The 14,778-nt window shown below is 35.7% G+C and overlaps 1 protein-coding gene across 1 annotated transcript in view; it reads right to left on the reverse strand.

Annotated features, from left to right (window-relative positions):
• Positions 1-656: 656 nt before the first annotated feature.
• The window catches only part of LOC136039848 (ADP-ribosylation factor-binding protein GGA2-like), a 90,543-nt gene continuing 76,421 nt past the window's right edge, over positions 657-14,778 (reverse strand). The window contains exons 11-12 of the mRNA XM_065723781.1: positions 12,959-13,069; positions 657-831 (exon numbers count right to left, since the gene is read on the reverse strand). Of these exons, the coding sequence (XP_065579853.1) occupies positions 736-831; positions 12,959-13,069 (207 nt within the window). The 3' untranslated portion in view covers positions 657-735. The remainder of the gene's footprint in view (positions 832-12,958; positions 13,070-14,778) is intronic.

Raw genomic sequence — 14,778 nt, forward strand, 5'->3', positions numbered from 1 at the left:
GGTTTGAAAACCTTATTTGAAGCTTCTTCATCCGCTCTTTCCCTACTTACCTGCTTGTGATAGTCTACAAGAAACATCAGAGCTAAAAAATATCTTCCTTAGAATCAGACTTGCATCCTGGAGCCGCATTCAAGAATGTCTAACCCCTAGTTTCTCCAAAGCCCTTTAACACATGGACTTTTTTTTCCCAATAGACACGAGCCAGTGTGTGCTGGCAATCGGACCTTGTCTCCTAGACAAGAAAACATTCACTGTTTTTTATTCCTTTTCAAATATTTCACGTGTCTTTCACATACAAATGAATGTACCATTTCTTAGTAAACTTTTATCATTTCCAGATTATAGCATTTTTTAAACCCTGAGGATCTTGGTCTTGTAAACAATCCCTAAGAGCTTTTCTACTAAAACCTATCTGTGAAATAATGGCTAACTTACGTAATTTAGGACCGTTCCCCCTGGGGTTGTCCAAATACAATGCTGCAATGTTGCTAGGCTTGTAGACTGTAGTTTCCACTTGGCTAGCCCTAGTTTTGACTGTCTGTATACTTTTCGTTTTGGTGAGACAGGATCAGCCAGGAAGTTAAATTCAACACGGAAAAGTAAGGCCCAATACTTAACACCTTTAAAAAAAATATCGTGCCAACATATATGTAGAATTTTCAATATAGGTCGCAAAAAAGCATTTATGACGAAACTTGAACTCTTAAAAAAAATATTTAAAACAGCAAAATACACTTAATTTGAGATTTTTAAAGACTCGATTTCTTCCATGTCAGTCAAAGTTTCACCATCTATTTCAAAACTTAGGACAAATTTCATGTTTACTTTATCCTGAAAGAAAGAAAAGCAAATATTAATGTTAATCATAGGCACGCATAGTAAAAAAAAAAAAAATACCAAGGGGGTAGGGCAGAAACATGCAAAAAGCTTAGAATTTGTGATCATATTAATTGTAACCAGATTCATTTTCGAGTTTTGAAATAAATTCTCATGCACCTTTGTACAGAAAGGGGTATCGTAAAAACACGGGAAAGGGCTCATTCAACCGGAAATTGTAAGCTCTAGGAAATTTTAAGATACAAAAGTGATTGGAAGGCATCCACCTTCCATGCCCTTTTTTGCCCATATACCCCGTAACCTCCATGGTATCGTATCAAGATCTTAAGATAACCATTTGACTCAGAATAATCAATAAGGTTCACAGCGCAAAGGGCAAATCGAATTTAACCGACCATGTACTTCGCTCAATGTTGAACGATTTAATTAAGTAGAAAAGGTGGGAATTTGGCACCAAGATAAACCCAAAATCTCGCAAGGAATCTAAATATGTATGACTAGAGGTACAAATTAGGCCCTTAGCCCCCAAAACCACCAATGTCGCTTGTACTCCCACACAAACCGCCTCTGCCGGGGATCGGAATCCGTTCAGACATAAAACAACACCTAGGATACTAACTCCGACTTTCCAACAGGTTTGGTTGGGATTCGAAGTTGTCTTCTGGCAGATATTTTATATGATATGTACTTAAGAACTCCTTCCCCATGCCCTCCACAGAGGAAAGACCAAGCCCGAACTGCGAAAAGATAAAATTATGGCACTAGTCCTTACTCCCTAGTGAATTTGATTGAAATCAACCAACCTCTTCCGAAAGATGTCTTAAAGACAAGAGGTTTGAGCCACCCTTTCTCCTTCTCTAAAGAGATCTCAAATCTGTCGAACTTCAAGAAGGCGGGAATGGTGCATTGACTTTTGCTTCGGAACAAATTTGGTTCCGACCTCCCATACAATGTTCGGATCAGGTTCTGACCTCCTAAGAGGAAACTGAGACATTAGCTTTTACTACTACTACTACTAAAAACTTACCGTAGCACCAAGCCACCTGAGGTCAACACAGTTACGCACACCTTCATCCCAATCGTTTCCTAGCCTATCTTCCTAGCCTTTTCCTTATCTTCCATCACATCCAAGGTCTCACAAACTTTTTATACTCTTCTATATCTTTCCCCGTAACTCTGTCACAGTTTAACACATTTTCAAAATGTTCTGCCCGTCTCTCTTTAACTTTTTCATTATCATTAACTGCCCCCATTCCCATCTTTAACTGGGACAAGTCAAGCTTTACTACTCCCTGTCAATTTGTTAACATACCGTACAATATTTTACTATTATGCCGTCTAGCTGCATCTTCCGGATCTTCAGCAATTTTATCCACGGCCTCCACTTCACACCTCCTTAGTTCATATTTTAATGCTTTTCCCAATTTCTTTGCATTCCTCTTATTTTAATATGATCTATCACTCGGATAATTCTTGTGCAAGCCCCTCCTCCTCTCTATTAAATATTAATCAAAAAAAGAACTTTCCGAAGAAGTTTTTAAAGAAAAGTAAAGGATGAATTAAGCTTAAAATCATAAATAGAAACCTACAATAACTCAAAACGACCAGAAATTACTATTTAAGTATAAATGAAGCCCAAAACAAATAGAAATCAAATAAACAATCATAGCAAACAAACATACAATAGGTACTAATATAAATGGGGACGTCCTATACTACTTATGATGAAGGTTTGGCTAGACTTGAACTCACTACATTGGAATCACGACGTCACTTCCTTACCATGAATTTCGGGCACAAGTGCTTTAGTTCTGACTATCATCGACGTCTTCTTCTCCCCTTCAAAGAAAACCCCCCAATCCTTCCCAATACAAGACTTAATGCTCGTAGAGCTCCAAATACTCAACTTGACTTATGTCCCCAAATGTTGACAATGAGGTACAAAAACTCTTTCGTTCCCTATTTTGTTTCGCATTTTAATAATTGATTTAACTTTGTAACTATGTTTATCCCTTAACATTTATTTGATCATTGTAATTATAATTGTTCTGACGTGCTTATACTAGCTTGTGTGCTATTTTAGCCAATAAATCATATTCTATTCTAAATGAATACATAAATCTTAAAACGAGTGAAAGTTAAATTCAATATGCAAATCAAACTTGAAATGAAAAAAAATCACTACAAACAATGGTTTGCGTTTTGCCCCCTTTTCTCACTTTTAAAAGTCTAAAACCTACTGCGTCATAAAATTTAACTAAATATTTAATATATAACGATATTAATTTCTGAAACCTGATCAACTCAAGATTTTGTTTCCCTCGGACAAGGGGGGGGGGGCTAGTTGTTCTCCAATCTCTTTTGACGCTTAAAGAGTGAACTAGAACTTTCAATTTCGAATCAATTAAGCCTCATCATAAGTTTGTACGAGCAGCCCTTCCATAAGAACCATATATGCCCCCAGGGCAAAAATTACAACCCCCTGCCCCTGGGGGGTTGCGTCGGACCCGGATTTTTTGTTATCTAATCTTTGAACGATTTAAAAAATTATCGGATGCATTTAAGTAAAAGGGCGTAGGGGGGGGGGGGGTTTGGCTAGTAGCCCTCCAAATACTTTTGACTCTTAAAAAGGGCACTACAACTTCCGATTTATACGACCACTCCTTCCATCTGAAGTGTCTCTGGGGAAAAACAATAAAATATTGGAGCTTTATGGCATTACAGTTGGTGGGGGGGACTAGAAAAGGTTCTTAAAAAGGGAACTAGAGTTTCCAATTTCTAATCATTTGAGTCGTTTCTAATCAATTCTAATTCAATTCTTTCTTCTAAGTCAATTCTAATCATAAAAACCTTATATGCCCCCAGGGCATAAATTACAACCCTTGACCGGGGCTCTGGGGGCGAAAAGTTGACCCCGAAGCTTTCGTCATCTGACCGTTCGACTCATTCAAACAAAATGGCTATCTCTAATTTTGATCGGGTACATTTGGCAAAAAGAGGGTGTGTGTGAGTGGGGGGGGGATAGATGTCACCTCTGAAGTTTATGCGACAACCCCTTAGATAAAACCTTATATGCACCCGGGGCGTAACTAACAACACTTGCCCCCAGGCACTGGGGGGGGGGGGGTTTAACCCAAAAGTTTCAGTTATTTGATCTTTAATTATTTCGAACGAAATGGCTGTCTCAAAATTTTCATCAGATGAATTTGGGGGGAAAGGCCTTGGGGAGGGGGGCTAGTTACCCTCCAATCACTTTTGACTCTTAAAAACGACAATAGAACTTCCGATTTTCAATCGAATCAGCCTCCTCCGAAGTTTATGCGACCACCCCCCTTCCATAAAAACCTTATTTACCCCTGGGGCATAATTTGCAACACTTGTCCCTGGGTTCCGAGAGGCTGTGTTGTCCCTGGAACTTTTGTAATATGATCTCATGTCTATTTTGAACGAAATGGCTATATAAAAAAAGTCGATCGGACACATTTTGGGAAAAGAAGGTTGGGAAGGGGGGGCTAGTTTCCATCGGACAACTTTTGACTCTTAAAAAAGGAATTAGAACTTTCAATTTCTAATCATTTGAATCCCCTCTGAAGTTTATATGACCAACTCTTCCATAAAAACCTTATATGTCCCCTGGGTACAAGTTACAACCCTTCCCCTGGGCGCTGGGGGGGTATGTTGACCCCGAAGTTTTTTTATCTGATTGTTGAACTATTTCCAACAAACGGGCTATCTCGAAATTTTGATCGGATGCATTTGAGGAAAAGAGGGTTTGTGTGTGTGTTGGGGGGGGGTGGCTCTAATCACTTCTTACTCTTAAAAAGGTAACTAAAATTTTCAATTTCAAATCAAATGAGCTTCCTTCGAAGTTTATAAGACCACCCTCTTCCATAAAAACGTTATTTACCCCTGGGGTATAATTTACAACCCTTGCCCTAGGGTTCTGGGGGGCTGTGTTGTCCCTAGAGATTTTGTTATATGATCTTAGATCTATTTTGAAAAAAAAATATTTATAAAAAATTCGATAAATCCAGACACAATTGGAGAAAAGAAAGTTGGGGAAGGGGAAGAGATAGTTGTCATCGGACAATTTTTTACTCTTAAAAATGGAATTAGAACTTTCAATTTCTAATCATTTGAGCCCCTAAGCCGTTTATACGACTACCTCTTCCATAGAAACCTTAATATGTCCCTGGGGCACAAGTTACAACCCTTTCCCCGGGCAGTGGGGGTTATGATGACCCGAAATTTTTGTTATTTGATCTTTGAAATATTTCAAACAAACTGGCTATATCAAATTTTTTATCGGATGCATTTGGGGAAAATGGTGGGGGCAGGGGATAGCTCCCACCACTTCTTACATAGAAAACCTTATATGCCCCCGGGGCATAACTTAAAACACTTGCCCCCGAGCACTGGGGGATTGTGTCGACCCCGGAATTTTTGTTACCTGATGTTAGAACTATTTTTAACAACCTGTCTATTTCAACATTTTATCGGATGGGTTTGGGGAAAAGGGTAGGGGGGGACTAGTTGCCCTCCGATCTCTTTTTACTCTTATAAAGTGAACTAGAACTTTCAATTTACAATCAAATGAGCCCCCACTGAAGTTTATACGAACACCCCTTCCATAAGAACCATATACGCTCCCAGAGCATAACTTACAACGCCTGCCCCCGGGCCCTGGGTAGCTGTGTCAACAGTGAAGTTTTTGTCATCTGATTATGGAACTATTTTTAACAAGATGGCTATCTCAAGGGTGGCTAGTTACCCATTGATTAATTTTGACTGTTAAAAAAGCCACTAGAACTTCCAATTTTCAATCGAATGAGCCCGAAGTTTATGCAACCACCCCTTCCATATGAAGTGCCCCTGGAAAAAAAATACTAAAACACTGGAGCCTTATTGCGTTTACTACAGACAACGCTATGGCGTTGCTTCTGGTAAAGCAATTTTACTAACATTCCTAGCTGTGTTTCTAACTTTCTTCCCTAAGATACCATCAGTGACTTCACATTTTCGTGATATTGTCCAATTCATCTTCTACACTGTCAAATTTTAAATTCTCGAGTTTAGTATACAACTGTTCCTGGAAAGTTTCTTTCAAATTCTCATCCTGGAGTCTACCAAGGTCATTACATTCGCGGAAAGTAGTTACTCTTCGTAAATTTCAGCTTTTAATTAGCCCTAGCCACAACTGGACGGTGATCGATACTTTTAACATCAATAGCAGCACTCCTATATATCCAATTACCTTGTAATAATCCTTTTAGTCTTTGGTTTAGAATAACATTATCAAGGTTAGTTGTCTTACCATCATGCGAATACCATGTTAACTTATGGACCATTTTATGACCAAATACTGTATTGGTTATAGCTAAATTATTATACCTACACAATCACAGAAGTCTGTAGCCATTAGTGTTTTCTTTTTCTACACCAAATTTACCCAGGCTAGAATACCATCGATCCCTATTTCTACTGACCTGGGTGTTAAAATTTCCAAATAAAAACACGATATTTTTACCTGGAACCCTGTCCATTTATTCCTACTTTAAGTAAAATTCATCTGAGTCACTACTATCTGTGTCAGCCGGTTCTAAAGGGGGCATATTCTACTATGACTGATCCCTGCATTTTTTAGCCATAAAATGAGCGACTAACATTATATTATGAATATCTTCCCAACCTAAACAGCACTTAACAGCTTCCTTATTCATTGTGAGCCCTACTCCCTGTTTGTGTACCCCATCCTTCCTTGATGGGAACTCTTAATAAATTCAGTTCGAATTGTCTAAATTCTTCAATCAAAATGTCAGTAGGATATTTAATTCTTAACGTTGTAACACTACAAGTTGCAATTTTCTTATTCTTTATATCATTGAAATTATTTTGGCCTCGAGAAAAGCAATGGTCTCAGAACCAGTGCAGAACAGGGACTAACACATCTTCTAAGGTCTACACGAATCGAATAAGCCAGCTTTGAACCGGACAGCAAGAAGTCCCTGAGGATCTCCCGTTGAATGTCGCTTTGTGCAATTCTGGGCCCATCTTGGTCTTACAGTGGTTTTCAGCACTTGGCGATGCTCTTCTATCAACAAGAGTCGAAATCCTGTACAGACAATCTCAAGCCAATTATTCGACTTTATACTTCTCCGGCCCACAAATATTATGCTAATACGGTGAGGCACCCTATAGTAAATAAATTAGCTAGGAAGAGGTTTTTCAGCCCGAAAAAGTCCACCAAAACAGACCAAACGAACAAGAATCATCTGCTAATCAGGATCCGGTACAAATGGTGTGTCAATTACTACGATATAACTACCTCAAGGGGCGTCACTCCTCAAGGTTACTTTGGAGCGCGTTAACCATCAACTTAATTGGCGTGAATAATCCGACAATCAAATTCTCTTCTCGACTGTGAAATCGAAAATTCTTATCTAGACTTTTGTTGCTAGATTGAATCAAAACTCCGATACCTAGAGCTTTTTCCTGAAACTCTTCTTTGATAATTCAATTCCAAACTTTTTCATAATCTGATTCCATCGAAATACATATTTTAAACCACCAATACCTTTACACGAAAAAGAATTGAAGAGAGACACAACTTTCACAAACAGTATTCAAACCGAAATAGAAGTAGAAATGAAGGAAACTCTTAAGCATAAGCATTCCTGAAAAGAATATTTTGTTAATATAAAACAACAAAGGGCAGCTGAATTTATTCTCTTCTTTTTTTTTTCGAAAGTAAAAACTCGGTTGAGTCAAAATTTTAGGTGATACTTTGTCTCCAGAACGTCAATTCGTTATGCTGATCTAAGATTTTTATGTAAACATTCAACATTGACATCACACCTTAAGACGCAAACACTTAAAAGCATTAAAAATCTCAATGATTAGGAAAATATCATTTAACCAACACAAAAAACGAACAAAAAGAAAAATTACATCGATGAATATCTATATCTGAATTTTGTCCATTACTGTGTATTTGTCGAAGTATAGAGCGAAGTAAGCTCTATAATCTTCTATTCCATTAAATAAAAAATGAGCAAAAATAAAATTGAATGATCTACCAAACGTAAAACAACCACCAGTCAGCATCGATAAATAAATGGAACCCAAAACGAGCAGAAATTAAGATGAGTAGGGCTCAAAACCCCTATGCCTTCCCAAGGCCAGAACATGGGTCAGGAAGGGTGTGTGAAAGCACAGGATGGTTGGCCCCCAACCCCCCATTGCACTTCCTGGCTGAAGTGCCATGAAACGGAGATATGCACCACCGGTTTGGACCTTAAGAGTCTAGTGCCGTCTTACTTACTTCTTTTACTTAAGGCCAGAACATAATTTGCACTTTACTTGAATTTTATTTTTTTAATGTTTTCGCTTTTATAACTTTAATTTGTAAAATATTATTAACATGTTAAGGGATAAATATCAGCATATGCACATTCATTGAACTTACAATGCATATCCATTTGTATTTCTTTTAGTAAAGTCCATATTATGTTCTGGCCTTGGGAAGGCACGGAGGTTTTGAGCCCTACTCATGTTAATTTCTGCTCGTTTTGAGTTTGACTCACTTATTTATTGTAATTAATGTTCGTTTTGGGTTCCATTTATTTGTCGATGCTAATTTGTGGTAGTTTTAAGCTTAGAAGTGTATTTTTTTTTCGCCAGGGCGCTTCATACCGAACAAATTGTCGTGAAGACTTTGGAAGTGGCTCGTTTGATTAGAAATTAAAAGTTCTAGTTGCAATTTTAAGAATCAAAACGATTAGAGGGCAATCAGCCCCCTCACACACGTCTTTCGCCTCCAATTTCAGTGGATCAAAATTTAAAGATAGCCATTTTGTTCAGGATAATTGAAAGGTCCAATAACTCTTGGGATGCCCACCCCCACACACACATCCCTCGGGCAAGAGCTGTAAATTATGAAATTTACCCATTTTTTAGCGTAAGAGGCGCGTGTTTGACTTTTGGTGTCCAAAAAGAGCGAGGGCAGTCAGATGAAGCTTTCAGAGCATGGTGAGGGTAGCGTCGAACTAAATCGAAACACTATATCCCTAAAGATTGTCAAGAGGGCTGATCTCAGGAGTGGCTTAGGGTATTAAGTTGTAAATTTCAGGGAATGATAAGGGGGATGATAAATTGACTAAAATACAATATGTGAATGCTATTACCCCCGCTATTACTACTGCTACCACTACTACTACACTTACTACATCTACTGGGACTGCTACTAAAGCTGAGAGTATTAAGGTGATATTTTGGGAAATGTTGAGGGGGAAGTTAAAATAAATAAAACACAATATTTGCTAACAGATTGTCAATAGGGTGTGTTAGCAATATGCTAGGAAAGGCTTACACCAATAAATTGAAACTTTCCGGGGATGTGAAGGGAGGTTATCAACTTACTGAAAGGAAATACGTGCATACTACTACTGTATAATTACTTCTACTACTGCTACTACTGTTACTGCTAATAAAAATAAAATATAGGGATTATTGAGAAGGAACTTGAACTAAATAAAAACACACTATGTGCATACAGGATGTCAAAAGGATGTATCAGCAATATCTTAGGAATATACTTTAGTAATGAATTTGAAGCCTACAAGGCATAAAATTAATACTATATTAATTTGAGGATATCAAATGAATTTGATAATTTGAGGATTATCCCCCATGTCATTGGGGATATCGAACGAACCAAAAGACAAAATTTGCATATTACTACTACTTTTACTGCTACTACTAATACTACTACTATTGCTACTACTACTACTGTTACTACTGCTACTCCTGCTGCTGCTACTAAAGCCAAGAGTATTAAGGTAAAATTTAAGGGAATGTCGAGAGCATATTGAACTAAAACAAAACGAATTAATTGCATACAGGTTGTCAAAATAACGCATAAGAAATGAATGTTGAAAAAAAATGGCAAAAAATTAAGCAAGAAAAAACGTACTTTAATTTCAACAATGCAGTGAACAAAAAATAAAAACAAAACAACACTTTAATTAAAAAATATTCCGAATATTTCGACCCCACGTCGGGGAGCATTTCTCAACAGAAAAAAAAACACGAAAAGAACAAAAAAACAAAAAAAAATGTTTTAAAAAACGCACACAAAAAAACACGACAACTAAAAGCACGAAAAAAAAATAAGAACAACTCACATTAGAAACAAACTTCAAGCACTTGTTTATAATGTGAGTTGTTCTTTTTTATATTTTTTCCTTTTTCGTGTGTTTAGTTGTCGTGTCTTTTTTCGTGTATGTTATTTTTTATATTTTTTTGTTATTTTTGTTTTGTTTTTTTTTTTGTTGAGAAAGGCTCCCGGACGTGGGGCCGAAATATTCGGAATATTTTTAAATTAAAGTGTTATTTTATTTTTATTTTTTGCTCACTGCTTTATTGAAATTAAAACCTTTTCTTTCTTGGTTAATTTTTTTTTAAATTGATAAGAAATTATTTACAAATAAAGACAAATAAATAAGTTGAAACTTTCAGGAATGTTGAGTGGGATGTTGAATTAAATTAAGACAAACTATAAATGCAGGGTGTTATGAATGGTGTCAAAAGGTCATATGAGCAATATCTTAGGAACAGTGTAGAGAATTAAGGCTACAAAATCTAAGAATATGGAAGCGAAAATTATAGGGATATTGGGTGGAATTTGACTTGAACAAAAACATATTATCTTCAAGAAGGTTGTCTAAAAGGCGTATCGACAAGAACTTAGGAATAGACTGGACTATTAAGTTGAAACTTACTGGGAATGTTGTGTGGGGATGTGGAATAAAAGCAAAGGCAATATTTGCATGTTACTACTGCCACAACAACAACAACAACTACTGCTACTAAGGCTAGAGGTAAGAAAAATGAAACTTCCAGGAAATGTCCAGAGGGATATCGATTTAAATCAAAACACTCTGTGCATACAGGTTGTCAAAGGGGCGTATCATCAATATCCCAGGAATGGTCTGGGGTATTAAGTGGAAACTTTCAGGCCATGTTAAGGGGGATGTTGAACTAACAAAAAGGCATTATTTGTGCGCTAACACAACTACCACTTCAAACGGGACTAATAATACTACTATAAGGCTAAGGATATTCAGGAGAAATTTTCAAGAAATGTTGAGGGGGATGTTGAGCTAAACTGAAACACCCTATGTGTATGCAGGTTGTTAAAAGGGCGTATCAGCAGTATCTCAGGAACGACTAAGAGTATTAGTTTGAAACTTTCAGGGCATGACGAGGCGTATGTTGAACTAATAAAATGCGTTACGTACATACTGGTACCACTTAGGGTATTAGGCTAAAACTTCCTTCGCCACCAATATTACTGTTACTTTTAGTACTACTTCTACTACTACTGCTACTATTACTCCTACTACTGAGCTAAATCAAAATAGTTTAAGTGGATGCAGGCTGTCAAAATAGACCAGGTTGTCAAGATATCCATGAAGGATATCTTAGAGCTGGAAAAGGGTATAAAGTAGAAACTTTCAAGGAAAGCTTATGTTGCCCTAGAACCTAATCTAGAACCTAATTCAGAACCGAATTCATGATTAGAACCTAATCATGTGTATGCTGGTTATCAATAAGACGTCTCAGCAATATTTCAGGAACGACTGAGGGTATTAAGTTGAAACTTTCAGTGCTACTACTATTACTACTTAGGCTCTTACTACTGAATTAAACAAAAAGGGCATAAATGCATCCAGGTTGTTAAAAAAGCGTAGATACAATGTCTTTGGAACAGAGTAGAGACAAGATTCAGTTTTCGGTGAAAGTTGTGGAGAACGTGTATCAAGATTTTCATAAGGGCGTATATTGTCAAAAATATTGTTCGAAAATTTTGTCTAACATATGAATAGTAATCCAAAACCTGCATTGATTAGATTGATTTTTGTAGAGAAAAACTGAAAATATTCAAAAAATAATAATTTTCCTACGACAATGCTTCTTATTTACCAAATTTTCTAAATAAAGGTTGATTAGATTGATTTTTGTAGAGAAAAACTGAAAATATTCAAAATATTAAAGTAAAAGTATTAAATAAAGTATTAAATAAATTAAAAGACCATAGCAATTGAAAACGAAAAAAATTAATTTTAGGACTTTTTTCCACAAAAGAAGTATTTCAAAGAAAAGCAAAGAGTTAAATTAAATTAAAGACGAGCAGAAACAAAGTGCAAATAGTTTTTCAAGCGTAAACTTACCATAAGAAACAATCAATAAGTAAATGAAACCCCCAAAGGAAAAAAAATTAAATAAGTAACTGAGTCAAACTAACAAAGAGCAAATACATAATTTTTCATTTTAAGAAAACAAGATACATTTTGATTTTTTTTTTCCTTTTTTTTAAGTAATGAATGTAAGATTATAAGGACTTTTAGGAATGAGTACGAGCCAATATATTATGCTGTCAATCAACTTTTTTTTCAGTAATCTTGGTTATGATGGTGATTTTTATTTCTGCTTTTTTTCAATATCATAATAAATAAAACGTATAGCTCGAAATAATAATTTTCAGTAAATGGTAGTTTCTAAAGTAAATTCAGTAATATTTTAGTTTGTAGAAGGCATGGGAGCGTCAGCCCAAGTTCTCTTATCTTCTGTTCGTTTTGAGTTTGACTGGATTTTTTATTTAATTTTTGTTTGTTTTGGGTTTCATTTATGTATCGATCATGGTAGATTTCATGGCAGTTTTCTATTCAATGATTTATTTGTCTTTATTTCTGCTTTTCTTTGGTTTAATGTAGCTCTTTACTTTTATTTGAATTTTTTCTTCTTAATTAATATTATAAAATGGAGCCAGAGTCGGCTATTTCATGAATGTGTAGTAATAGTCTAAATAACAACTTTACTAAATCAAAAGCCTAGCCATGTTTCGGCCCAAAACGCCTGTTAACTTAACTGATGAATTTTATAAAAAGATCAGCTATTTTTTCTAGTAAAATGTTCATTTTATTTCTTCAAAGTAAAATTTGAAAAAAAAACTATGACGAAACCTATTAAGACAAAGTATTTTAGGATTTACACATTGACGGCATTACTTTCCTTTTTTTGAGAGAATAATATGTTAAAATATGGCAAATATTTCACTTACCCAATGTGGAGTAGCCAAAAGTACGACTTGGGTAATTGCTGAAGGCGGAAGAATTGGATTAAAAGCTGGTAAATTCGAACTCGATGCTGGTAATATTTTTATACGACATTCCTATGGAAAAAAATGAAACGGCTTAAAATAATTATTTTCGTAAGATAGTAAGAATAAAATCAAGTAATCTTCAAAATTAACTACACTGAAAATAAGGTATTACTTAGTCACAAACAACTACTAGAAGCGAATAAAGCCAAATTGGTCTTCTGGGTAAAAAAAAAAAAAAAAAAAAAAAAAAAAAAAAAAAAAAAAAAAAAAAAAAAAAAAACAATGAGCATAAGCATAAAGTGAGTCTAACAAAAGTAACAACAAAAGAAATGGAGGAACTATATTTAGGAAAAATGCTAATTTTCCTACGACAATGCTTCTTATTTACCAAATTTGGTAAATAAAGGTTGATTTCGTGACCTGAAAATTTCAAATACTTTCCTTTCGGCATTTCCAAGCCATTAGGTGAGACAGGGAGGGATTTTATTATCTAGTATTTTTAAAACGCACAGATGTGGTACTTAGATGAAATTGCAGCGAAACATTTCATTGAACTTACAGATGCTTCTTAACTAGCTTATGTAGGAGCTGCTCTAATTCAATATAAAATAAAAATTAACCCTAAGTAGGAGTTTTAAGTGTTTAATCATTTAACTTTACATCATGCTCCTCTAGTATTACACGGTTTCTCTACAACTTTCTTCTTTTAGGTGGTTAGCCATTATTTTAACCTACGACAGTCATGTACGTGATGTTAAAAATAAATTCAAATTGATTTGTACCTGTCGCAAAAAGTATACTAGACATGGCACTGGGTAGTTTTTTTTTTCTTGTTTTTTTTTTCTTTTTGATAATTTTGTCCTCTACCTTTCTGGTCTTCAAGTCACTACACCAAAAATCATGCTAAGCAAATTTGGTGTTTATTTTGCCGCAAATGCAGGTCCTAAAATTTATCAAAGCACTGTCTAATTCTATTGAAAAAGTAAATTCTAATTCTATTGAAACTGCGATCATTGTCAGTTTTTGAAAAAAAAAGAAATAAAAATTTACTTTAGGACACTATTTCTCAACTTTAGCCTCATATTACATAGCTTCCATAGCTATATTCCTTACTCCATAGCTTCACAGACTGTAACCGTCGGGCAAATTTTTGCACCAGTTTGGCGTGAAAAACCCCACACTCGGAAAACAAGCAATGCACGGGTACATGAGCAAGAAACTGGGCTTTCAAAAGAGTGGTAAGGATCGAGGCTTAAAATTAATTTGGGTAGAGAATAAGTGCGAGTAGAGGAGTTAGGCTACCTAAAATCGAAACTATGGTGACATATCATTCTTCAAAGAGATCAGATTTAACTGCATAATTTACAGAATAATATCATCTACCATCTTAGAACAGCCGCAAAAGTAAAGTTTCATAGTAAATGCAGAAAAACGGATTTTTTTTCTTTTCTTTTTATTTAGCAAAACCTGACTAGCTGACCATTCTCCGGTCCTATCTTGGATCCATGAATTGGGGTGGGGGGTAAAATATCACACAATAAGAAAAAAATATAGCGTTGTCCACCCAAGAGCACTCAAACGTTCACTGCAAAACAAATGGATCTGTTCCATTCAGCCTGTTTCTTGGCTGATTAGCTCAATACGATTCCTATGACCCATCTAGTTCCGTTTTAAAAAATTGCATTCCTATATAGTGAACATACAACTATTTTTTCGTGCCTGTTTTTACAGGCTGAAAAACAGTTTCTCAGGGGAGTAGTCTTAACTAATCAAACAAA

This window comes from Artemia franciscana, chromosome 20 (genome assembly GCF_032884065.1).
Source record: "Artemia franciscana chromosome 20, ASM3288406v1, whole genome shotgun sequence".
In the NCBI taxonomy this organism is placed as follows: Eukaryota; Metazoa; Arthropoda; class Branchiopoda; order Anostraca; family Artemiidae; genus Artemia; species Artemia franciscana.